Source organism: Asparagus officinalis, chromosome 6 (assembly GCF_001876935.1).
Source record: "Asparagus officinalis chromosome 6, Aspof.V1, whole genome shotgun sequence".
In the NCBI taxonomy this organism is placed as follows: Eukaryota; Viridiplantae; Streptophyta; class Magnoliopsida; order Asparagales; family Asparagaceae; genus Asparagus; species Asparagus officinalis.
This window is the reverse complement of record NC_033799.1, coordinates 72937147-72955672: the sequence shown is the minus strand read 5'-3', so window position 1 is coordinate 72955672 and position 18526 is coordinate 72937147. Positions and strand designations below refer to the sequence as shown.

The 18526-nt window shown below is 35.9% G+C and overlaps 2 protein-coding genes across 6 annotated transcripts; both read right to left on the bottom strand.

The window, feature by feature from the left end:
- Positions 735-10089, bottom strand: LOC109846321 (ABC transporter I family member 10, chloroplastic-like). Its single transcript, XM_020415548.1, has 7 exons — positions 9780-10089; positions 9614-9700; positions 8413-8538; positions 8196-8318; positions 2805-2986; positions 2606-2703; positions 735-814 (listed from the first exon to the last, which is right to left on the bottom strand). Exons 1-7 carry the CDS (start codon positions 10035-10037, stop codon positions 735-737), a joined length of 954 nt encoding a protein of 317 aa, XP_020271137.1. The 5' UTR covers positions 10038-10089.
- On the bottom strand, positions 12090-17495 carry LOC109844668 (insulin-like growth factor 2 mRNA-binding protein 1). 5 transcript variants are annotated; one of them, XM_020413782.1, is made up of 9 exons: positions 16392-17495; positions 15950-16178; positions 15770-15853; positions 14856-14936; positions 13812-13951; positions 13478-13610; positions 13303-13360; positions 12603-12665; positions 12090-12510 (listed from the first exon to the last, which is right to left on the bottom strand). In XM_020413782.1, exons 2-9 carry the CDS (start codon positions 16012-16014, stop codon positions 12433-12435), a joined length of 702 nt encoding a protein of 233 aa, XP_020269371.1. In that variant the 5' UTR covers positions 16015-16178; positions 16392-17495; the 3' UTR covers positions 12090-12432. The 5 variants fall into 5 exon arrangements, with proteins under 5 accessions (XP_020269371.1, XP_020269369.1, XP_020269373.1 ...); XM_020413780.1 differs by having other exon boundaries at positions 15933-16178; positions 16392-17493; XM_020413784.1 differs by having other exon boundaries at positions 14870-14936; positions 16392-17489.

Here is an 18526-nt window from a genome sequence, read left to right as displayed (position 1 = left end):
GTATGGCGAAAGGCGCGAAAGGGATGATGGGCTATCAAAGCCACTAGCAATCGTATACTGAGACAAATGATCGGCAGAGGTTAGACTCTGATCGTATACTTTTCGATGACCACTTTTAAATTCATGCGATCCTGGCACAAATTATGTTTGGCACTCTTCATAGATTAAAATTAATCTATGTTTACATAAAAATTGGAAACAGAAAACCCTTTTCGCAATTTACAACCAGTGTTTGCTTGCACGAACACATTCAACCTTTTACATTTCCAGGTAATGGGCATCTTGTCGAAAAGCATAGTACCGCTCAGGGTTGCAGTTTATCAAGCAAGGAAAATTTTGGTTGCTACTATGCATTCTTGCTATTAATCACCCATTACAACAGAATCACGAATATACAGTGAACTGGTATACAACCTCCCATTGGCTTTAGACCATGATTACAAATCTTTTAAATTAAAATAAAACTACCAGGAACCTGGTATACAAACACCTCCCATTGGCTTTAGACCATGATTACAAATCTTTTAAATGAGAAGATAAGCTCATTAAAGCAAGCCGGGGAGTGGGGGTGGGTGGTGTTGGGGGGGGGGGCGGGGGATGATTACAAATGAGATGATTCCTGTATTCGAGCTTGTTTCTCATTTTATGAAGAAGAAACACTCAATACATCTCCTTGCCATAACAATTCTCCCATCGTCCATAACAAATTGCACCGCTCAGCATACTTGAGTTCTTCAGTCGATTGAGTCGACCCACAATGCAGCAACTTCTCCATTACCAGTCACAGAACTCTTAACAGCATGATTACTCCAATCTGTAAGCATTATAAGGAATGTTCAGGAAGACTAGCATATCATCAAAAACAAGTCTTCTGCTTATGTGCGCGGCGGGTGGGTGTTGTGCGTTGCGGCTGCAGGTATGTGCGTGCATGTTTCTCTCTCTCTCTCTTCTATATATTATGTGTTACAATACACCTAGGGTGTAACTTATGTTAAACACACCTATAAAAAAATATATAATCGATATTAGTAATCCACAACGCTTTCCATTGCTGATATATGCGCCTCAAAACTTCATGAAGAATCTAAAAATCACATAGATTAAATATTTCTAGATTATACATCTAATGACCAGAAATGACTGCGTCTGAAACTATCTCAAATATCACTTATTTTTGGTTGTTTGAATATGTGGGATAGAAAATTCCAAACACACGAGTTTTTATCCACTTAGATTTGATGGCATACAGAAATGATTAATGGCTTGGATTTGCAATATAGATGAGTAAAAGATATATTTTTATAAAAGTAGGTGTATTGTAACCTATAACCAACTTAGGCTACCACCATATATATATATATGAGATTAATGTGGTATTCCTTGTCATAGGAGAGGATTTCCTCCTTGACGTCTATGGCACAATCCCCATATCCTCATTAAAGTAGGAGAGAGTGTGAGTTGGTATTGTGCACTACTTTATGCAGTGATGTGGTTGGTTCACATAGGCGGACAAGGGCAGAGAATCTCCTCCTATGACAAGGATATCCATTAATCTCTCTCGTCCATAGTAGTATATAATATATATATATATAATATATACTATATATGAGAAATAATTGAGTATGCTTAGCGTACAAGCCCAGCAAAAATGTGATTCGGCTGGTAGTTGAGGTGTCAAATCCCCGTTCCACTCATTCCAATGTGGGAACAAATTCACATGGGTAGGGGTGATGAGGACTGTGCAAACATCACTACCAAGCCACAAAATTTGGTGTGCTTGCTACCAAGCATACCCATATGGTCTCATATTATATATATATATATATATATATATATGAACTCAATTTTAAAAATTTCAAAAAGCTTGCTATTTATTAGGACATTAGTTTTATCTTTCTATCCCCCCCAACCCCCCCCCCCCCCCCCCCCCCCCCCACACACACACGCACTATGATAGTACTATTATATATATATATATATATATATAATATAATATATATATATATAATTATATATATATTATATATTGTAACTCAATTTTTAAAATTTCAAAAAAGAGCTTCTATTTATTACGCGACATAGTTATCCTTTCTATTCCCCCCGCCCCCTCTACACACGCACAAATGGTTGTGTTTCTTGTTAGACCTTTTTGATGTGGTCTTTTTGATACTGACTTGGTCGGTGTGTAAAATACATATGCCTACGAACCCCCTTCGAGGATCATGAATCTAGTAATTGCTCTTTAACGGCTTCCTCATGAATATCACGTTCTTTATTGTAGCAAAATTCTGTCTTTCGTATTCGCATACAATACCATCAAAAAATGTTTAGGAAGCATCACCTAAATCACACATGCAAGAGGAGAGGTTGATGTTAGAGGCTTAGAATGCAATTGTTCGACACCGTATGATGGACATATACGTTGCTTTAAGAGATTTTCCTAAAATAGAACTTTCTCTGAGTATTCTCTTATCACAAATAAAACTATCTATGCTGGAAACTTTCAGCAATCCCAATTGTCTCAATGTCCATGTGCTACTTATATTTTTAGTGACGATGGCTGATTTAGTTCCTAAGAGATAATCTGATGGTAGTTAGCTTAAACCTTCTTTATCCGAAGACACATGGAACTCGAGCATACAATGAAGCGAGTTGTACTTGGCCTCCCTACTCACCTCAGGTAAAGGGCGAATGTTTGGCCCCCTAAAAAGGGAAAAAATAAAACCTCTACATGGACATAGTTAAATGCTTTATCATAATGTAATTCTCCAAAAGTCCGCGAAGACCGAGTCCTAGCCACCTACGAAATTTTCTCTTTTATGAAGGAAGAAACACTCAATACATCTCCTTGCATAACAATTCTCCCATCGTCCATACAAATTGCACCGTCAGCATACTTGAGTTCTTCCAGTCGATGAGTGACCCACAATGCAGCAACTTCTCCATTACCAGTCACAGAACTCTTAACAGCATTGATTACTCCAATCTGTAAGCATTATAAGGAATGTCAGGAAAGACTAGCATATCATCAAAAACAAGTCTTCTGCTTATGTGCGGGCGGGTGGGTGTTGTGCGTGTGCGGGCGTGTATGTGCGTGCATGTTTCTCTCTCTCTCTCTTTATATATATGGTTACAATACACCTAGGGTGTAACTTAGTTAAACACACCTATAAAAATATATAATCGATATTAGTAATCCACAACGTCCATTGTGATATATGCGCTCAAAACTTCATGAAGATTAAAAATCACATAGATTAAATATTTCTAGATTATACATCTAATGACCTAGAAATGAACGGTCTGAAACTATCTCAAATATCACTTATTTTTGGGTTGTTTGAATTGTGGGATAGAAAATTCCAAACCACACGATTTTTATCCACTTAGATTTGATGGCATACAGATAATAATTAATGGCTTGGATTTGCAATATAGATGAGTAAAGATATATTTTTATAAAAGTAGGTGTATTGTAACCTATAACCAACTTAGCTACACCTATATATATATATGAGATTAATGGGTATCCTTGTCATAGGAGAGGATTTCCTCCTTGACGTCTATGTGGCACAATCCCCATTATCCTCATAAAGTAGGAGAGAGTGTGAGTTGGTGGGAATTTGTGCCTACTTTATGAGGATGGTGGGGATTGTGTCACATAGGCGACAAGGAGAGAAATCTCCTCCTATGACAAGGATATCCATTAATCTCTCTCTTAATATTATTATATATATATATATATATATATTATATAGAGAATATGAGTATGCTTGTTACAAGCCCAGCAAAAAGTGTGCTTGGTAGTTGAGGTGTCAAATCCCCCTCCACTCATTCAATGTGGGAACAATTCACATGGGTAGTGAGTGGATGAGGATGTGAACACATCACTACCAGCACAAAAATTTGTGCTTGGTACCAAGCATACCCATATTTCTCATATATATATATATATATATATATATATATGAACTCAATTTTAAAATTTCAAAAAGCTTCTATTTATTAGGACATAAGTTTTATCTTTCTATCCCCCCAACCCCCCCCCCCCCCCCCCCCCCCACACACACACGCACTATATTACTATATATATATATATATATATATATATATATATATATATATATATATATATATATATATATATATATATGTAACTCAATTTTTAAAATTTCAAAAAAGAGCTTCTATTTATTAGGGACATAGTTTTATCTTTCTATCCCCCCCCCCCCTCTACACACGCACAAATGTTGTGTTCTTGTAGACCTTTCCTTTTTGATTAGGGTGTTTTTTGATCTGACTTGGTGGTGTGTAAATACATTGCCTACGAACCCCCTTCGAGATCATGATCTAGTAGATTGCTTTTAAGGCTTCCTCATGAATATCACTTCTTATGTGAAAATTTGTCTTTCTTTGATAAATACCTCAAAAATGTTAGGAAGCATCCCTAACATCCACACATGCAAAGAGGAGAGGTTGCATGTTAGGGCTTAGAATGCAATTGTTTCGACCACCGTATGATGGACATATAGTTGCTTTTAAGAATTTTTCCTAAAATAGAATTGTCTCTAGTATTCTCTTATCACAAATAAAACTATCTATGCTGGAACTTTCAGCAATCAATTCAGATTCCATTGTACTAGTTTTAGGAGATGCTGATTTAGAACATAGAATAATCCTAGGGTAGTTAGCTTAGACCTTTTATCAAGAACATGGAATAATACATGAAGTGATTGCTCCCTACTCACCTCAGTCTAAGGGAGTTGCTAAAAGGAAAAAATAAAACTCTAATGGACATAGTTAATGCTTTACTAATTAATTCAAAAGCACCTGAAAATCTATAGGATGAAGCTCTTCTAGGGTTACCTCATAAGAACTCTACTTGCATTATCTTCTATTCATAATCTTATTGTTCACCAAATGAATGTAAAAACAACATTTCTAAATGGTGAACTAGAAGAAATTTATATGGATCAACCTAATGGTTTTGTGATTAAGGGACAAGAAAATAAAGTATACAAATTGGTAAAATCATTATATGGTCTTACAAGCTCCTAAACAATGACAAGAGAAATTTGATATAGTAGTAATTTTAGATTTTGGTTTTTCAATTAACAGATTTGATGAGTGTTAATTGTAAGACTCTAGATCATGATCATGTGATTTTATGTTTGTTTGTTGATATCTTGATCTTAGGAGCTTTTCTAGAAGTAATAATTAATAAATAATGTCAAAAATAAATTTGACATGAAAGATTTAGGAACATCTGATATGATTTTAGGAATAAAAATTTCTAGAAGTGACAAAGGCATATCCTTATCTTTGGAACACTCAGTTGAGAAAAATGCTTAGAAAATTTAACTATTAAGACTACAAATATATAGACTCCTTATAGCTAGCATTTCTCTACACAAAAATTTAGGAGATCCTATCTCACAACAAAAATATGCCCAACAAATAGGACAACTTATGTATATAACAAATAAGAGTAGACCTCACAGTCAGTCATGTCATCGATTAACTTATTAGAAGAAGCATTAGATAAGAGTCCAGACTCTTCAACACTCTCATCTTATGTAGTTCCTTAAGTTCCGCCAGGAAAAAAAAAGAAGCAGAAGGAAAGAAAAGAATAAGGCAACTCTACGACCTGAAATATTCTTCTGATCCACGTATTGCAAATTTATTCCTTGTATTTAAGATGAGACATTTATTCTTTTGATATTAATCCAATAGATTGTTTATTAGCAAATACAACCTATTGTTTCAACCTGAAAGGAAAACAAAGAGAAAAAAAGGAAAAGGGTTAAAGAAATGATAGGGCAAGTATCTAATGGATTAGCTAATGAATGACTACTGTTGTCTAAAAACAAAATGACTTTATGTATGACATATGAATAGTGAGGATTAAAACCTGGATATTACATCCATGAGTATTGGGTGTTTTTTTAGTGTCGTTTGCCTAGTTAAAGTTCTTCTAAGCACTTGTCCATGAGTATTTTTTCAAGGAGAACATGTATTCTATTAAAGTGATTGTTATTTTTGAAACTTGCAAGTGTTTATAAAGGTAATCTTCATTCTGAAATAGTTTGAATGGAAAGGGAATAAGAACCGAGGTCCCCTCTAACAAGAGAAATAGAAGACAATGATATATCTATTTAAAAATAAAATCTACAAGATCTCAAGTTTCAAATGTATAATTGCTAGGATTCAAACAATATTTAAATGTATTTGGATTTAAGGTGCAATCACTTGTATTGATATGAGTTCATGAATAGAATTGGATCATAATTATCTATGTATTTGTATTAGGAAGATATAATAAGAGTTCGGAATAACTATTGAAAAGCCACGATGATTCACAACTTGTTGGTCTTGCATTGGCATTTGACTTGCATCTTGATCCGATATTGATCTACGATGATTCACAACTTGCATCAACTGAATGAGAATTTTTTTTCTAAAAAGAAGGAATTGAATCCTTATTTTCTAAAAGGCAAGAGATGATATACAAATCCTAGAAGATACAGGTTGAACATGTTCCTCAATCATATAATCATAAAGGGGACGCTTTGGCAAGCCTTACGACATCCCTAGATATTCTCCAAAAACTACCCTCCAAATATGTGGAAACAAAGTGGGTATTATCATTGATACTTGAGTCAGCACAGAAGACATTGACATTCATAATAATTTCGGTTTATATATTGAAGAAGAAAAAGATTGGCAAAGCGCCAAAAACCATTGTTGAATTATCTCAACCATGGGATTCTTCATGAGTATACTCATCAAAGACAACAAATAAAGAAACGTGTCACTACACGCGTATTGAAGGGATCCTTTTTAGGTGATTTTTTCACCGAATGCTTCTTCATTGTTTATCTGATAACGAAATCATGAAAGCTTTGGAAGATGTGAATGCTGGAGTATGTAGAGCTCAATCAAAACAAAGACTTTACCATCAACTCAAGCATCTGGGTATTATTGGTTTGCAATGGCTTAGGATGTCATGCAATTTGTTTAGGGATATCATGTTTGTCAAATTAATGTGGATTCCATACATCAACCCCCATAACAACTCCATAAAACTAATATATCTCCGTTTTCTGATGCATGAGAAATAGATAAAGTCTGAATACCCTATTCATCCTCCATCATCAAAGGAGCATAGTTATATAACCGCTAATTAGTTCTTTAATTTTAACTAAAATATGATATTAGTACGAAACCTTATTCATCCCACCTCTAGAGTTTCCTGTAATCCTAAAAATTACATTTTTTTTCTTTTAGAAATCGCATTTTGATGCTCCTTCCAAAATTAAGGATTTTGAACCCTAGTTCTATCTATTTCTAGAATCTAACAACCTCCGTTTTACCATTCTTACCCAGCACTGTTTGGTAAATACTAGATGATTTATTACCTCACGTTGTAGCATACTTCCCGGGATAAAGCTCTCTCACTCTCCTAATAAGGAAATGTTTTCTAGTAGTGTTATTCGAATGTTTTCGGATTTGTCTCAAATTTGCCTTTAGCAAATCACTTCTATTTGTGATTCCTCGGTGAACAAGGATTCTTGTAATCCATATTGAAAAATAATTCTATCTGGGATTTCTAGTTTGGCTAGGATTCTATTTTAAGGCATCTAGTTCAACAAGCGTTCTATTTGAAGTATTCTATTTGCAATTCCCAGTTAAGTTACGATGCATGTGTTTATAAATACATCATAACAGAGAGAGAGAGAGAGAGAGAGAGAGAGAGAGAGAGAGAGAGAGAGAGAGAGAGAGAGAGAGAGAGTAAGGCATCTAGTTCAACAAGCGTTCTATTTGAAGTATTCTATTTGCAATTCCCAGTTAAGTTACGATGCATGTGTTTATAAATACATCATAACAGAGAGAGAGAGAGAGAGAGAGAGAGAGAGAGAGAGAGTGTCTTGCTTAGGGATCTCTAGGACTTTAGAGAGAGTTCTGTAGAGAGAAGAATTCTTCTCAAGGGTTCTAGGGTTTTGTGAGGTACAATGATGATCAAAATTTTGTATATGCTGGGAAAAAACATCAATGAAAATCTATCGCGTCTACCTTCTATTGATATGTAGTTTCTCTTGCAAATAACCTATATAGAGCTATTTCAGGATACGCCCACAAAAAAAGGATCATACTAACAATCTAAAATAAAAGTTATAACTTATGAGTACAAATACCTGATCATACTCATCCAAAAATGTAGTCAATTCATCTAACAATAGCACCTTGCAGGCTTCAGCTAAAGCACCAGCAATTGCCACTCTTTGCTTTTGACCACCGCTAAGAGTTTGAATTGGCCTCTAATAAATGCAATAAAAGAAATAATCATACTACAATTCCTCAGAACAAATGTTTAAAAAAATATATTCTATTTGTTAAGTCTCAGAGACCTACTTGTGAGTAGGTTAACATGCCAACAGCATCTAGAGCTTTTGATACCCTCAATTTAACTTCATCTAATGTCAGATTAAATTTACCAAGACCAAATGCAACATCTGCCTCGACTGTGGGCATCACAACCTACAAAAAAGAAATAAGATAATAACCACCTACATATTTGTAGCATTGAGAAAGTAAAGCCATAAACCTATCGGTGCCAAGAGCTAATATTTGCTAATATACATAATAGTACAGATAGATTAGAGAAACGGCTAGGAATTCATTCCTCTCCTAATTTATTGGTTCCTTAGGGTGTGTTTGGCAACTGGACCAAACTAGGCTTTATAACTGGTTCTAGTGAGAACCAATTCAGTTGTGGACCAGCTCCCCCCCACAATAAAACTAGTTAAGGGGGCCTTTTTTGGCTTAGAAAAACTGGGCCAACAATGGCCAAGTTTTTTGCCGAACAGAAAAGGCACCCAAAGCTGGGCCAGGTTCGGTCCTGGCCCAGTTTTAAAGTGTTGCCAAACAGGCAACTAGAGTTGGATGGAAATTTCGATATAGACTCTATATCATCTTTTACTTTTTTAAATAACATATCCAGGAATGAATGTATTGGAAATGAGAACAAATAGCAACACATCAACAGAGGAGAGGATAAGCATAAGGATACCTGCAGGAAGTTGGAGTCGCACCCACTGAGAATAAAATGAGACATAATCGATCTCAAATGGCGTGCACACGAGTGATGGAGGCAAGTAAGTGTGTCATTTATGAGAAAACCGATAGGATCGCATAGTTCGCAGAGAGATGAGGACCAGAGTTGTGGCATAGACAAACTTTGATAGAGGCAATTTACGAAGGATGTAAGAAAACCGTGCAGATGATCCTAAGTGGAGGTTGGTGGAAGACAAAGACTCGATTATGATGTGCCCAACCCTGAAACGTGTGATAAATAAAGCCTTAAAGATAGATACTTCTAAAAATCCATAAATCACAGAAAACCCTCCTGAACTCGTCTCACTTAAGGCGGTCTGCCATTTTACTTTGCCATGTCAATGTTATTTACGGGAATTTACTAAGTGCAAGTTTGAAACTTTCGGGAGTTTTCTCCAATCCATCCAAAGGTTAATGGGGTTTTGTGAAATTTGCCCTTTGAAACTGCCAACAGGTTTCAAGCTAAAAAGGAAAATAAAATGGGGGGCAAAAAAAAAACCTGATGATCGGGATTCTGGAAAACAAAACTCAGGGGCCTGTTAGCACTTAGGGTTCCCTCCGTTGGCTTCAGTAGCCCAGCTAAAACCTGCGGAAAATTTTTATTTAAAAAAAAAACTAATCAATCAATTAAAATAAAAGGGAGAGAATTGGGGATTGGGGATTACTTTGAGAAGGGTTGATTTGCCGCAGCCGTTGGGGCCGAGAACCATCCAGAGCTCGCCGGCGGGGACGCGAAAGGAGCAGTCTTTGAGAATGGGGAGGAGTTTGCCTTGCTTCGTGATGACTGAGAAACTTAGATTGCGGCCTTCAATGGCGAGGGGAGGAGGAGGAGGAGAGAGATTGGGGTTAGGGTTTTGGACTCGGCATTGGAGGATTCTGTTGATGCAAACAGGAGAGCGAGCATGATGCAGAGGCAACGGCATGAGAGAGAGAGAGAGAGAGAGAGAGAGCGCTTCAGCTTCGGCAGGTGATGATGATGATTTTAGAGGTTTTTTTCGATTTTAGTACCACAAATCTTAACACAAATTCAGATAAGCCCCTGTCGTTTGGGTTAAATTTCTTTTAGGGAAAAATGCTTCCAGCCCCCAAAAGCCAAGAAAACGTGCTCCCCCCCCAAGACTTTGTCAACGGGTGTTTTGCCCCCAAAAATAAAGATTTTGCCCCAAAACACAAAACCCAAGACATTAAAATATGTAAAGACCATAATATTATTCTCTCTCTCTTTTTATCATGATGTACTAAGATGATAGTTGAAATGATTGATGGAGATTATTTTATTATTTTCGTTGTTGATGAAGGGAACTAACTGTTTGTAGTGGGTGATTGTTAAAGTTAAGGGTTAACTGTTTGTAGTGGGAAATTTCTATTAAGCTCTCAAACTATTATTTCATTCTAGGGGTTTTTTATCTTCTGGTCTAATTGTCTATCCTAGTTTATCTTTAAACCAAACTATTTTCATTTGTACCATTGACCCTTTTCCGAATTTACCCTTCCCAACATCCCTGCGTTCCCTCGTTCTTCATCTCCTGCGCGCGATGGTAGAGCACAACACCACCCCCTCCCCCTCAACAATTTCTTATTTAATTTCCTCTTTCTTTTCCTTTACACTTTTTTTCCATTCATCCACTCTTATGAACCCATCAATTAATTCTCAACCCTATTAATGCTTAGGGTTTGATTGGTTGATTTTGGTGAAAATTCATCAATTAATTCTCATGGTTGGTTATTACAGTTAATACGAATTAATAATATTAAAAAAAAGCAAAACATTAACTTTAATTTTAGAATTCTCGTTTAATTTCAAAATTATGATTTTAATTTCATAATTTCTTGTGAGACCAAAATTTATAGTAAGTTAAATTTGGTTTTAGTTGACTATCTTTGATGAAAAATTTATTTATTTTTGGTGACAAACATAGATGGATGAAGATTTGTACTGTATATTTATGGTTTTTAGAGGAAATAATCACTTTTTTAAATTGAATGTCCATGGGAGTTAGAATGATTTAGCGATTGTAGTTCTAAGTCTAATTGCTTGTAGTGCAAACATGTTTGCAATTCATATACTTTCAATGTTCTGTTATATGTTTGAAATTTTCAAGCTTTTTCTATACGTTTTAAATTTTTGAGGTGTTTTTACCAAAATTTAAAAGTTTTAGCATGCTTTTTGCAAATTCAAAACTTTTCAGGGCGCTATTTGTAAGTCTTAGATTTTCAGTTGATTGTTTTGTGTTTGAATTTTCAGTTTTTTTTGTAAGTTTATAACTTTTATAGTGTTTTTAAAAATGGTTTCAAAGTTTCATGGTGTTTTCTGCAAATTCAAAACTTTTGGGGTGCTGTTTGTATTTTCTTGATTTTCATTGTTATGTTTTAGATTTGAAGTAGTCAGTTTTTACTTTTTTTTAATTTGATATTTGAGGGTGGTTTTTATAATTTTCAAAATGTTAGGGCGTTTCTGTAAATTCAAAAATTGTTAGGGTGCTTCTTGTAGGGTTAGAAATTTTCAATGTTATTTGTATGTTTTGAATTTTTAGGGTGTTTTTACAATTTTTGAAAATTTTGAGAATTTTTTGTATTTTTGGAATTGTTGGGGGGTTGTTTGTAATTTTCTATTTGTACAAGGGATATTTGTAATTTTTTAATTTAGGTCTTTTTGGTAAGTTTTGAAACTTTTTCGGACGTTTTTTTATAATTACACATTGTTAAATAAACTAAGCCTGAATTTTTCTCTCCTTTTTATCCTACCCCTTCACTCGGTTAAAGTTTATCGTCTTGTGATTAAACTATCAACGTTGGTTAAACTTTAACATGATAACTAACATGGTTAAAAGTTAATAAAATGTTTACCAGAATAAAGTTTAACCCCATTTACCCTTGCATCAAACAAACCCTTAGATATTCTTCTTGGGAGAATTCCTTGCAAAAGACACCTAGAAGTTGGAACAAATGGCAATGTAGACGGAAGAAAGATGAAATAAATTTTCATACTCCAGCAAAATTCATACCGATATACAAGCAAATATTCATGAGGGAGAAAATGGACCAAGTGGTTACATCTTTTAATTTAAGATGATATGCTCTGCCTCTCAAAAGAAATTTTAGTAGGGTGACAGCTCCAAGAACATGTGCATGCAAAGTATCAGAGTGCCCACCAACTAAAGCTATTATAAGGATATATATACACATCCCAAATAATCTTTTAAAAGTAACTGTGCTAGGTTTATATATACACATCCCAAATAATCTTTTAAAGTAACTGTGCTAGGTTTTCTCTCCTTTTTCTACTGAAGCAAAAATGATTACTTTGGACATGCAGCATCAAATTCTTCTTCTGCTGTCTAATCGCGTTCTTTTGGATGCTGGACCTGCTTCCACATTATCTGCGCTTGATTTTATCTGTAAATGGTTGATTGAGTAAGAAAGAATTTGTTCAAAAAAACAGTGAATTAAATATATTGCTGAAAAACTGCAGTGAATAATCAGTTTACCTTATCAAGCTTCTCCCTGACCAATTGAACTGTCTGATTCATGGACGAAGATGGGAAGTATTCCTGCACACAGAACGCAAAACCCAATAAGTTCGCAAGTTCATATATAACCTGCAGCTCTGATATTGTGTATAATATTATTCTACTATGCAGTAGAAATCCTTCAGAACAATCCCTATTAAGTCTATGGGGGTGGTTTACACCACTAATAGAATAGGCACAATAAAAAATTAACCCTCTAAGCACCATGAATAGTACACCCATGAATAGTATAGATCACCAATTTTACAAGGCATTCTCATAGTGTCTTTACTCTCTACTATGGACCAATTTGAACCATATTTATTTATCCAATTTTGTCGTAAGCCCTAATGAAACTTTTGAGAATAAAGAACCTTTTTTTCTTTTCTTTTCTTTTTTTTCTTTTTCTTTGTGTATGTGGGGGGTGGGTTTGGATTATTCCTGGTTTGGTTAGCAGGCAAAAATGACATAATGTAAACCACTTTCGGTCCAATCTTTAGGTTCCAAACTAGGATTATTCCTGGTCTGATTACTGTTCCCCTTAATCTGGTTAGCTCAATTTGCCAAACTCTACCTTTTATACATTCAATCAAATAGTATCAAGAAGACTAAAAAACTTTGCAATTTATGTCCCATCAACCTCATGCACGAGCAGCATGGTGATAGACTTGAACATTACCTTGTCCGAAGAAACATGGCCGATACACCCAGATTGATCTGCTGATGTATTATATTCCCTATATAGAATGTAATTTGAAATAAGAATTATCAATAATATAAAGTATAGCTGGACATTGGGGTTAGGGAGCCTCAAAGAAAAGACCCAATGAAAAGGGCAGTATGTTAAAACTTACCTATTATGATTGAAGTTCTGAAACTCTTGATGTCTCAGCATTGGTGAAGCTTGCCCACACTGATAAGTATCTGCCCTATTATGAGGATGATGAGCAACTTGAGAGAGGCTCTTTGATCCTTGACCTTTTCCATCTGCAACAAATAGGATCATGGCAAGAGAAGAATTTGACTCTTAATTGACAACAAGGTAAATATAATGCATGGTGGTACATTAATTAGGCAACAAGAGAAGAATTTGACTCTTAATTGACAACAAGGTAAATATAATGCATGGTGGTACATTAATTAGGCAGTAAATATAATGCATGGTGGTACATTAATTAGGCAACGTACGCTTTAGCCGTCCCAAGACTTCATTCCTCCTTCCCTCCAGTTTCTCCTTGGTGTCTGAAAGGGTTTCGAACTGAGGAGCATATGAAACCTGAAGGCGGTTTCCATAGAAAACTGACTCATCCAATTTTCTCTTTGCAAACCTTAAAAAAAGGATTCAATCATCAATATTCATTTCTGATGATCTAAAATTCATATACTTCAATAGTAACAGATTTTGCAAGAAAAATTAATATAAGGAAAGACATGGTATTATTGAGAAGATACATGTCAGGCAATATATGATGCCCTTTCATTCTTTCCCTTTCCTATAACATGTTCATTGTCGTAACAACTCATTGATTACACACCACGAATTGAATGCCAACATTATGGAATCAAAATATATAAGTCGGTTGACCATGTGCTCCAAAAACAGTTAGAGATAGGCACTTGTGGAATTTTTAACTTATCAAAGATGCACTAGAGATTAATAACTCAAAAATTCTAATACCCGACTGATGTGTCATTAGATATGCAGAAGCATTTATGTTATATTATTATTTGTGCACTTTTCCAGTATAAGGTTATGATTATATTTAGGTAATTATTAATGTATACAACTTCAAAGTATAGTTTAAATTTCGACTTACTATGTTTATTTAACCATCAGTCTTACAGGCGTATGTTATAGGTAAAACACTCCCACATATAACTGTTTATCCCGAATTATTAAAGATTCGTCATACTCAACTTTATCATGACATACTCGTGTCTTGTACAAATACTCAAGGGTGGATACAGAAGATTTTCTTAGGGCGGCAGGTCACAGGTATCTATATACCCAAATGAAAACAGCTACAACGTTCTAATGGGATTAACGAAATTGCTTCTAATTTGTAAATTTTTTATTTAAAAAATATATATATAACACCTTCCACCCAAAAAATACACTTTCTACAATGTACTGCCACATTGGATATTACTAGAGAGTATATATAAAGTTACTAAACTATAAGGTAAAAAATCACTTGTGCGTAAAATTTCAAAGTAATAAATTACAATCACCTTGCACTGCTGACCTGTGAAAATTTGATCCAGAATACATCAGTGAAAGGCTCACAGTCTTCCGTATCCATGGGTTTGCACCTGTCAAGAGAAAAAGGGGAACAACGAGTTGAAAGAGCTTATATATAACAAATGACCAATCCGCCACAAATCTTCAGAAAAAATCATGAGAACAATGCAAAGCTTTGCAGGAACAGACCACCCCCCCTTTGATGAACCTGGGATCCCTATCCAAAAAACTTCCAAACAGAAGGCTTTCCCTCTAGATGCCTGATTACCATCCAGGCTTATAACCAGGGTTGGCCATCACTATCCTCATATGGATTCTTTTTACCAAGATTTACTTGACCAAGAAAAAGAGTGCCGGTAGTAATGTTTTCTTGAATCTCCGTCTTTTCACCACGTCAATCCACTCGCTAGTATTGATAATTACTTGGAAAGTAGGTTTATACAAGAAAGGAATCTAGAAGCCAGATCCAGCACATAATGTCATGTTACATGATCATATACATAGCTAACACATCTGCACCCTATGATAGATTTCCAAGATAACTAAAATGGAACAACTTGGAACTCATGACACAAATCATCCGTTGATCTATATCATGAAGGCAAATCCAATCCAATCCAATTTGTAAGAACATGGTTGCGAAAAGCCCATCTAGGATTTTTGTGCTACGAGCCAACATATCATCGTCAATCCAAGTGTTTCTTAATGATATTATCCAAATCTAGATTAGGGTTACTTATGTGATTGTTACGCGATTGCCCCCACGGAAACCAAGATTTGGTGGATGGTCGCATTAGGGTGTTCATCAGTCCGCATATGATATGACACTACTCTTGTTTATCACCAAATTGAAACACAGAACACAACAACAAGGAAGAAGGAAAACAGCGGCGAGGACGCTCACTCTTCGACGTTCCCGTAGGATCCGAACAAATTCGACAGCTGCTCCCCGCACCCCAACGCGGGGACATTCCGCACAATTAAGTATCTGCGGGTGGAGCAATCAGTTAAATAGGCACAGGGGTTCACGACAACCCGAAAGGCAAGTAAATTTTACGCAGAGAAACCTGGACTCGTCGCAGACCGTGTAGACGCGGGCGGCAGCGGGTGCTCCGTCTCCGCATCTCCGAAGCGGCATCGGTCTGGCATCAGCAGCAGCAGCCGATGGCGTTCAATATGCGTGACAGAGGCTGCGGGGGGGTGGAAAAAAATTTTTTATAAAAATTAGCATGCTCGTCACTTGCGTTTTTATCAAGGTTGTTGATAGCGGATCGCGGTGCGTCGCGGAGAGGTACCGCTAAGGCTATTGCGCGCTATTGCGGCGAAATAGCAGCAAATAGCGCACAGTCAAATAGCGGTCAAATATAAATATATTTAAATATGCTAAATAATAAGAAAAATCATATAAAAATTTTTAAATTTCTACAAATGCATACTTGATACCTAAACATGAAATAGATGTGTAATAATTACATAATATTAACAAAGTGCTATAATTATAAAGATTAAAGAATGAAAAAACGTACCTGTTTATCCAAAAGACCGTTATTTGTCCCATTTCTTCAACTTTCAAGTCTCTAATATAAAAATGCTCAACAATAAAAAAGCATTGATCAGTAACATCATCTTTATATTTTGTCAGAGTTAAAATGTTTAAAGGCCTAGAAATGCAAGTGCATGCCAGATGAGACAAAATATTTTCACCTCTTCAGAACTTGAAGAAGGTTAAAGCAAGGGAACAGAAACTAATTATACTTGTAACCATGACGTTAAGAGTTCATTATGAAGTCAATGTAGAGAAGGACTGGGGAGAGAAGGACTGGGGATAGTAAGATGCGTTATTTGCAACTGAAACTAAAAAAAGACAAAACTCAAAAAGTTAAGTTGGCTAGGTTCATAACTATGTGCATGAGTTCTCCCTTCTACTTACAAAATTAAACAAAATTTTTAAGAATAACATTTCCCCATTTTGACCTTTGTGCAAGCTCTATCTGATTTATTTTATCGCAATGAGTAAATTAACTAACATCTGTCAAATATTAAAAAAAAAGAGATTGAAAATTCTGGATATCTAGTTCGATAGGCTGCATCCAACTCCAAAAAGAAATAAGAAAAAGAAAAGGAAAGAAAACACAAATCTTCATTAGATTACAAGATCAGGAACGAGAGATAATTCAAAGCCCTAAAGAGAGAGAGAGAGAGAAAGATGGGCTTCACCGGACTCCAGAGGTGTTGTTGGTGCGGGGTGCGACGATGATCGGAGGCGGCGTTGACGGCGCTGGACTTCGTCACCGGAGGACCGTGAAAGAGAAGGGCTTGACTGGAGAGAGAGAAAGATGGCTTGATCAAAGGTGCTGCTGGTTCAGGAGTGTTGATCGGAGCCCGGAGGTGGCGTTGACGGCGGTGGAAGTCGTCGCCGGTGGAAGTCGTCGCTTGGGAGAGAAGCGGCTAGGGCACAGGTGGGTTTGGGAAACAGCGGTGAGAGGGGTTTATGTAAATTGGGTACGGGTCGGGTTCGGGTCGGGTTCCGTAGCGGGGTTTAGCACCTTTAAGCGCTTTTTCAGCGCTAACATGCGCTTTTTGGCGATTTTCGAGCTAAAAGCGGTTTTTTCCGCCTAAACACGCCGCAATCACCCTGAGCGGCGCGGACAACCCCGCGACCGCGATCCGCGGCGCTATAGCGGCGCTTTTTCCCGCTTTTTACAACAGTGCTTATTCTGGGGACAGAGAGGCGGCGATCCGACTTCGTTTTTCTGACGGGTAGAGAGAGAGACGGCGAATTGGGGAACAAAATTGGGAATTTGGTTTTTTTAAGGGGTTTGTCAAGGGGGGTGTTTGTTTCAAATACTATAATTTTAGTATATGGATTTCACCATGTGATTTGAAATCCATAGGTAATTTGTTATGGGTTGAGATTCCTAAAACTTTGTTTGTTTCAACAATATTTTGGGATTTTGAATACTATAATTTGTAATATTTTTGTTTATTTCAAACTTTTTGAAATTTGAAATCCTTAATTTGTCTAAAACTTTTGAAATCCACCCCACATCCCACTCAAAAAAGAGGATTTCACAAATCTTTAAATATAATACTTTTTTATTATTTGGGGATTTGATATTCTAAAATTTGTTTAGAAACAAACAAGTTTTATGAAATTCTAAAACCCAAAAAAACCCACTTTTTGATCCTAGAATTTGAAATCTCACCCAAATGCCAAATTTTTTTTGAAACAAACACCCCCTATGGATATTAGTCCCTTAATTATACCTATTTCGATATTAGTTCCCCACACCTTTATATTTTGGTACAACAGGTTGAAATTGGCCCAGGACTGAACATAGCTCAATTTTAACTTGTTTTTTGTTTGTCAATTTTTTAGGTCGGAGATAGTCCAATTTTTTTTAAGTCTAAATAGTATCACTAAACCAGTTTTCATTTGGATCGGGGGGTCTGGTCCAAAAGAAAACTGGTTTAGTATAAAACTAGGCCAAGACTGATTCCGGTCTAGTTTTGTGCACTTTGCCAAACACACCCATAGTTAGCCTAAAAACTAATTTTTAGTTTGGTAAAAGTTGAATCAAAGTTTACTTTAATTCAAATTTTATACCCTTTAATTAGTTCTAATTTAGGCCAACGCTTAGTTGTAGAAATAGTTATGCCT

Coding starts and splice junctions, on each gene's coding strand:
- LOC109846321 (XM_020415548.1), bottom strand. CDS start 10,037: ATGCCGTTGCCTCTGCATCATGCTCGCTCTCCTGTTTGCATCAACAGA. Junction 9,701..9,779: donor GCAAATCAACCCTTCTCAAA/GTAATCCCCAAT, acceptor AATTTTCCGCAG/GTTTTAGCTGGGCTACTGAA. Junction 815..2,605: donor TGTGTCTTCGGATAAAGAAG/GTTTAAGCTAAC, acceptor TAATGCTTACAG/ATTGGAGTAATCATGCTGTT.
- LOC109844668 (XM_020413780.1), bottom strand. CDS start 16,003: ATGCCGCTTCGGAGATGCGGAGACGGAGCACCCGCTGCCGCCCGCGTC. Junction 15,854..15,932: donor ACGGTCTGCGACGAGTCCAG/GTTTCTCTGCGT, acceptor CTCCACCCGCAG/ATACTTAATTGTGCGGAATG. Junction 14,937..15,769: donor TCCTACGGGAACGTCGAAGA/GTGAGCGTCCTC, acceptor TTCTCTTGACAG/GTGCAAACCCATGGATACGG.